At 49.2% G+C, this 7,958-nt stretch overlaps 1 protein-coding gene across 3 annotated transcripts; it reads left to right on the top strand.

The window, feature by feature from the left end:
* On the top strand, positions 1–7,580 carry P2RY1 (purinergic receptor P2Y1). 3 transcript variants are annotated; one of them, XR_014588127.1, is made up of 3 exons: positions 1–201; positions 649–4,091; positions 4,615–7,580. XR_014588127.1 is itself a non-coding variant. In XM_083848657.1 (2 exons), exon 2 carries the CDS (start codon positions 717–719, stop codon positions 1,806–1,808), a length of 1,092 nt encoding a protein of 363 aa, XP_083704783.1. In that variant the 5' UTR covers positions 1–201; positions 649–716; the 3' UTR covers positions 1,809–7,580. The 3 variants fall into 3 exon arrangements, 2 of the variants coding, with proteins under 2 accessions (XP_083704783.1, XP_083704784.1); XM_083848657.1 differs by having other exon boundaries at positions 649–7,580; XM_083848658.1 differs by having other exon boundaries at positions 14–197; positions 649–7,580.
* Positions 7,581–7,958: the final 378 nt, after the last annotated feature.

Below are 7,958 nucleotides of genomic sequence, written 5' to 3'. Positions count from 1 at the left end.
CGCGGCCGGCGCGGAGCCTCCCGCGGCACCGGGGCCGCGGCCGCGCTCCCCGCGGCGGCGCCACGCAGGGGCCGTCCCGCGGCACCCGGCCGCCCGCCAGCAGCCCCGGCAGCCCCGGCCCCGCCACGGGACCGGCCCGGCCATGGCAGCCGCGGGCGGGACGCCGCGCCCCGGCCGAGAGCGGAGCCGAGCGGGAGGCAGGTGGGGGCGCGGGGGGCGGCGGGGGGCGAGGGCGGCGGCTGCCCGGGGGCTGCGGGGGGGAGCGGAGCGGGGCGGAGGAGCGCGGGCGGAGCGGCGGTGCCCCCGTCCCCCGGTGGCCCCCGGCGGCCCCCACCGCGGCACCGCCGCCCGGAGCTGCGCCGCGTCCCGGGGCAGCCGCCGCCGCGCTGCGGAGCTCGCTCTGCGCGTCCCGTCCCGTCCCGTCCAGCCCCGCCGTGCCGAGCCGTGCCGTGCCGTGCCGAGCCCATCCGAGCCGTGCCGAGCCCATCCGAGCCGAGCCGTGCCGGGCAGGGGGCGCCCCCCGGGAGGGGCGCGGAGCCCAGCGCCCAGCCGCACGCGGGGGCTCCGGCACCGGGAGCGCTGGGAAGGCGGCCCGGCAGCCCGTGCACCCCGTCAGGCTCCCTTTGCGCTTGTGTCGCTGTCTTTCAGATGCGCCGCTGGCCCTGTAGAGACTTTGCTGCTTCACCTCAGGCTTATGTGACCCTGCTGGAAAGATCATGACCGAAGCCCTCATCTCTGCTGCTTTGAATGGAACTGAACCCAACCTGTTGTCCGGCAGCGGCTGGTCGGCGGGAAATGCCACCACCAAGTGCTCCCTGACCAAAACCGGCTTCCAGTTCTACTACCTGCCCACCGTCTACATTCTAGTCTTTATCACTGGATTTTTGGGAAACAGCGTGGCGATCTGGATGTTTGTCTTCCACATGAGGCCTTGGAGCGGCATCTCAGTTTACATGTTCAACCTGGCGTTGGCCGACTTCTTGTATGTCTTGACGCTGCCCGCCCTCATCTTCTACTACTTCAATAAAACCGACTGGATCTTCGGGGATATCATGTGCAAACTGCAGAGGTTCATTTTCCACGTGAACCTCTATGGCAGTATTTTGTTTCTAACATGCATCAGCGTGCACAGGTACACGGGTGTCGTGCACCCGCTGAAGTCGCTGGGGAGGCTGAAGAAGAAGAACGCCGTTTACATCAGCAGCCTGGTCTGGGTCATCGTGGTGGCTGTGATTTCGCCGATACTCTTCTACTCGGGAACGGGGATAAGGAGAAATAAAACCATTACGTGCTACGACACCACGACCGATGATTACCTGAGAAGTTACTTCATTTACAGCATGTGCACCACGGTGTTTATGTTCTGCATCCCGTTCATAGTGATTCTTGGCTGTTACGGACTAATTGTGAAAGCTTTGATTTACAAAGATTTGGACAACTCTCCTCTTAGGAGGAAGTCGATTTACCTGGTTATTATTGTGTTGACAGTCTTTGCTGTGTCGTATCTTCCCTTCCACGTGATGAAGACCTTAAATCTAAGAGCCAGAGTGGATTTTCAGACTCCACAAATGTGTGCCTTCAACGATAAGGTGTATGCCACTTACCAAGTGACGAGGGGTCTGGCCAGCCTCAACAGCTGCGTAGACCCCATTCTTTATTTCCTGGCAGGTGACACCTTTCGAAGGCGGCTTTCCAGGGCAACCAGGAAATCATCCAGAAGAAGTGAACACAATGTGCAGTCCAAAAGTGAGGAAATGACTCTCAATATTTTATCAGAGTATAAGCAGAATGGAGATACGAGTTTGTGAATTAATGCAAAAGATTTGGGAACGGTTTGCAAAAATCCTCCACTTTGACAGAGTAGGGCACGATAGTGCTGCAAGTGTGCGAGGAAAATTTATCAGTCTCTCAAACTCATTTTAGATAAAGCCTCTTTTTCTGATCTTAGAAAAAACTTAACAAAGTAAGTGGAAGAACTTTAATCTTAATGGAGAATAACATGTCAAAATTCAGCTTTCCTTCTCCTTACAACGTTCTCGTTTCTTTCTGACTTGTGTCAGATAAAGTAAAATGAAGTAAATCCCCTAAAGGAAGAAAGCAATCAAAGTGCTTCTGTTTCAATGACTTAGTCTCCCACATTCAAAGCGATCTTCATTAGCCTCCCTTTAAAAATAGGAAATAAAAGTAAGAAAGAGCAGTATCTTCTCTTCTGATGCTCAGTCCACATACCGAGCCTCGGTGCTGCCCTTTCACTCGCTTGCCATTGTAAACAAGTGTGTAAATCAAGGTCCTGGTGCGGCTGTCACACCTTTACGGTTTCATTATTTCTTCATCTACTTCTAGTGTTGATAATTATTTGGTAGTTTGGTAACGTTTATGATTCAGTCTTCGAATGCCAGCGTGTTACAAAAGATAGGCTTACCGACGTGTGTGCATGATTATGCTTTCAGTTCACGGCGGCCGCTCGTGGCAGACGCGGAACCCGCAGCAGACCGCCGCGCGGGCGGATGGGTGGCTCTGGGAGCTGGTGCGGGCACCTGCCTCGCACCCGCGGGCAGCGGTGTGCTTCGTGAGCTGCTGCTGGTGCACGGGTGGGCGCGGAGGGGCCGGCGGCCTGATCCTGCCTGGCGGGGGCCATGCGCTGCAGCCCCCGCCCTTGGCCACCGATGGTGGCGGTCGTCCTGCAGGTCTTTACGGGTAGAGCGCCGGGAACGCGTCTGCTGAGACTGGCTGTGCCTTGTAGAGGAGTGGAACTACGTTATCTGAGTTACCTGCATTTTCTTTTGGTGCAAGAGTATTTCTGTTCCTGGCAATCTTTACAGAGAACATGAAAGTTGTTTCCCAAGAATATAACTATAAAAAACGATATATATATGGTTTATATTATATATATGTATAAATAATTGGGAAGGAATTAATTTTTTGGTATTGTGACAAATTACTGTATTAACAAGATGTTGCAATATACTACAGACTAAATCCACCCGTTTATTGTATATCTTCTCCAAATGTGGAATAGGTCATCTAAAATTAGTCAAGCTGAAATGTTGTGTAATACAAGAGCTAGTGATCAGAGCACAGATGAAACCTTACATGGGCAGTCATTCATTTCTCATATTTTTAAGAAATGTGTTTGAAAATATTGTGTGTTAAGAGCAGTATGAAGGCATGCTTTAAATGATAAATTTAGTGTACAAAATTAAGTTCTATGTAATCCTAGGGGTGTTTTAAGCAGATCCTCATTCCTCCAGTCTTCATAGTAAGAGTAAAATATTTATATTTTGCTTACTAATTTTCAGTGGTTAGTAACAAACAGGAGTAGCCCTCGTTACTTTTTGACATCATTGTAAAGCAGCTTCTGTTCAGACATACAGCTTCTTAATCTGCAAAATCCCTATTTATTGAACTTATTTATTAGAAAACTAAATGTAAAGTATGTAAAGTGTGGTTCTCCGTGTTCATATTCAGAATTGGGCATTAATGGAAAATTTAACAGCATGTTTAAATCATTGTAATACTGTGTCTTCTAACAGAACATCTTTATAATAAACTCAATTCCACGCTGACTATTCACTCTTGATATATAACCTAGAGATAAATTAAACTACTAATATATAGCCTAGAGATAAATTAAACTACTGCTTAGGAAGCATAGCTTCTTGAAGCAATGTTAAGATCCCATTTAGCACTGTAAGATGAAAAATGGAGAGAGTGAAAAAATCCCAACCAAGGGTCAATTGCTAATTAATCCCTACTGACAAAACACTGTAGAATAGCACAGCCTATTTATATCACCAGAGAATGAGACTGATTCAGAATAAATGACTTCTTCTATTATGTGATTATTTGAGACTTCATTCAGCCGAGGCACGTCTTGTTTAGAATGGCAGATGAATTAAGCAGAGGGAGCACATTAAAATACGATATGCTCTGGATCTGCTTCTCTAGGTTTAGAATTGTATTCATGTCCCAGAGTTTGGTAGTCTATTTCTCTTTTTCCTTTCACTTAGGAAATGAAATGTTCCACCAAGTCTTGTCCGAAAAAAGATCCTAAACGCAGAAATGCAGCAGAACAAAAGCCTTGCACCCAGGTTGGTCCTTCTGTAGTTACTCACTGTCTTTTTGCAGTATGCCTCTCTAATAGGGCAAAGTTGGCTGGCTGTTATGCTGCATATAATTCAAGTGCAACCAAATTGTACAAGCCCAGGTATCCTGGGTTTGGCGTGCTGCAGGAGAAACCCACCTGTCTGCACAGACAGCCTGCTAGGGAAAATCCCCCCCGAGCTGCAAACGGCTGTACCTTCCCCGCAAACCTGGGTCTTGAGCTCCTGGGGTGGATTTTGTGTGCTCATCCTGAAGCAGCTGTAAGATCTCTCTGCTTCATCTTGCCTCACTGAAGAGAACTCAGCAATTGGCCTGGTGTGGTTACCCGGTTCGTTGCTGAGGTCTGTGCTGATATTTTATTTAACAGAGACCCTTTTTACTGCTGAGCAGCAAGGGCAGGCAGCTTCCCGCAGCATCTTCACCTCACAGAGGTGTACGGGAGCCTCCCACCGACCCCAAGAATGATCATTAAACACAGTTTACACACACAGTTAATTTTCCTTCTTTTAGGTCCCAGGACCTGCAGAGCTAACCCCTCAAACCGCATCCTACTCCCGTGCAGCTCCCAGACGCACGCACACCGAGGTGTCGCAGCCAGCACTGAGACCAGCTGGAACTTGAGGCTGGTCCTCACAATCTCACGTAGCTCCTGCTATTTTTTTTTAAAGCACTGCTGTTTTTGATGTAGGGTAGTCAGAGCCACTGCAAAATCACACCCAATTCGTATCTCCTCCCGCCTGGCTGCTTGTTACCTGCAGAATCGCGTGCGTCGGGCTGTCCCAGCGGCGGGGAGGCTGCTCAGGCACAGGGGACACCGCTGGGACAAAAGCCAAGGCAGGGTGCTGGCTGCAGCCATTGGCTCCGGGGGATCTTGGCAAATCTGACGTTAAATATTTCCCTTTTGGTACTTATCCTTACTACAGTAGTGAAAAACAATCAGTCCGTGGACATCCGTTTGGTTATTTGTGATGGGTATCATCGAAGCAGCCTTTCCCTAAGCTGCTTTCCTGAACTTCCTTTCTGACCTATCTGATGTGCAAAGACTATGTAATCTCAATTACAGCCTGTGGGCTTTGGCTGGCATTGTTAATTAATTAGCAATGATGACAACGGGCTGTGTAAGTGGGAGCCAGATTCAGCTCATCAACTCACTACAAGACCACCTAAAAGCTCCACCTTCCCTCATTGTGCTGCATCAGCCTTTGACTAGCAAATGCAATCAAACATTTTGTGATCTCATGATCATGTCTTTAATCTATTTTTCCTGTGTCAATTTAGGAATCTTTTAATAAATACAAATAATTCACTGAAGATGCCAAAAGAAGTTTGAGGTAAATAGTTATTTATGAGCTTAAGACTTACCAAAGCATTCTACCATGATCCACGCAGAAACAAATCGTTATTCATTGATTATATTTTGCTTCCTACAGCTCATGGGGTTAATTTTTTTCTCATTTCTGCCCATTAACGCCCACATATTGTAATCTTTAATACAAAATGAAATCAGTATGAAACCTACACATGATCTGCTGTCAGTTCAGAGATTTTCATAACAGAACATCTAGGATTTGAAAGTCCCTTCCAACTGAACTATTCTATTCTATTCTATTCTATTCTATTCTATTCTATTCTATTCTAATTTTTTTGCTTGTTTTGAATCCACTTCATATGATACAAAGTAAACTAAATCATAACGAAATCGTGATCAAGAGTATCTTAACTGCCCCTGCTTTGCGCAGAGGGCACTAAATGCCCTGCCAAGCTGCCGCCCGGCCCGGCCTGTCCCGTGGTGCTGTGGCACGGAGCGATGAGAATCTGGGGGACAACTGCGGCTGCTTAAGGAGGGGATTCCACAGGCACCAGACCGCAGGCTTCCTGTTTATGTCCAAGGACAGAAATGAAGATTTGTTTTCACAGTGTCAGCCCACAGAATAAACCCTCGGTCACACTGTGTGAGCCCAGCAGAAGGGGTCATTCCAGGCTTTCCTGTGCCTGGCATCCCGCTCCCCTCCTTCCCGGCGCGCAGGGACAGGGCAGGGGGCTGCGAGGCCGAGGGTCCCCTCGCAGAGGTCTGCCCGCCGGAGCGGCCGGCTCCTCGCATGCCCCGCAGTTGCAGGGCTGAGTCCGGAGCAGGCTGAGCACAACTCGCTTGTCTTGCGAGCTCCAGTCCCTCCAGAGCCCGGGAAGGATGCATTATGCAAAGCGTCTGCTTTTCCCACTGTCAAAGGAGGAAAGCCCTACCTGACCAGCAAGGTCTGTAACAGTTAAACAGGCTGGCCCCAGGGGTGGCAGGAGGCAGCAAACCCTGCTATTCGCCTCGCCGGGATGTCTTTTTCCCTGTTACTATTTTTTGTCTCCAGATCAGGCCAGAGCAAAGATTAATAGAGTGATACGTCCTAAAATGGATATTTCTTATTCCTGTGATAAGTCTATGCACTTGTACTTGTTGGTTAGCCTTGTGAAGATTTTGAAGGAAGCTTCAGGCTGAAATTCTTTCTATTTGAATACGAAAAAGGTTTTCAGAGTTCCTGAGCAGCCGCCTGACGACCGCCAGTAGCATCTATGGGAAGCACAGCACCTACGGGTGCCCACTGCTCACCAACAGTGCGCGTACCAAGCTCACTGTCACACAGCGCTTGTGTCCCTCCTGGGCACAGCCGCCTTTGTACAGGAGGGACTCGTGGAAACACAGCAAATTGCCCAGACTGACCCAATTAACCGGCAGCTGAGGCAGAACAAGGGCCGTGGGAGAGGCCGCCACAGTCCCCCCGGCGCAGGCCGGGTCTTGTGGGCGCCGGGGCTGCAGAGGCGAAGCTGCGGGAGGCGATTCTGGGCCTGGGGCAGCTGGCGGAGACCTGCGCTGAAAGGCCTTAGCTTCAAAAAGGTAGAGCTGCTTAAACAGCGCTGTGTCACCCCACTTAAACTTGTGTTACTTCTGACTTCAAGTCCTTGGAACATAATCAGAATCTACTACTGAATATTATTTCTGGAGTCTAATTGTATTGGCACAATAATTGCAAATACTTTGGAGCCATACAACTTGTGAATTAAGGCCACTACGTATTTTGTGACTATGAATTACAGCGTGTTTCAAGGATATATGTGAAAATGTTTATTTTTCTCTCGTAGTGTGATTTCTATATTGTTAAGTTCAATTTTTGTGTAAATATTAGTGAAAATTGACTTTGCAATATCTGCAGAGACGGTGTTACTTGGTATTTCAGCTTCTCAGGTTATGTAACTGCTTTAATTAAACAGTAGTAAAAAAAATCCCCTTATTTGTATGTAATTTTAATGAATAAGAAGGTTTTGGTTTTTAATCAAGCACAGGTTTGTTTGCACGTACATTTGGTGTTAGGCATGGCTTTTGAAGTTGTAACTATTTTTAGTGACAGCAGAGCTGCAGCCGCAGAGTTACTGGCACTGTACCTAGCAACCTTCGCTGGAACAGGCACCAATAAAATTCTGAAACACTTTTCCTGCCTTTTGTGTTATTGCGGTTAATTCACATTTCTAGGTGATTCTTCAGACAGCGATACGTGCTTAAAAATAGATAACAAAAGGCTTACAAAATGCGCACATTTCAAGACCCCGCGAGGAAGTAGCGTGGCCAAGTGAAGAGCCCTCGGGTAGGCCGCGGGGTGCTGAGCTCCGTGGGCGCCCTCCCTCGCGGTGGGACAGGGGCACCGAGCGCGGCTCTGCCCGAGGCCTGGGGCTGCCTCCCGTCCCCGCCAGGCCCCGCCGTCATTTCCAGTCTGGCCGGGGCGAAACCAGTTCCAGCTCCCTGTCCCTGCCCTCCCCGCCCTCCTGTTCCCTGCTCTCCCTGCCCGCTCCCTCTCGGCCTCGGGTATTCG

This window comes from Anser anser (assembly GCF_964211835.1).
Source record: "Anser anser genome assembly, chromosome: 9".
NCBI classification, from domain to species: domain Eukaryota; kingdom Metazoa; phylum Chordata; class Aves; order Anseriformes; family Anatidae; genus Anser; species Anser anser.
This window is presented reverse-complemented; position numbering and strand designations above follow the sequence as displayed.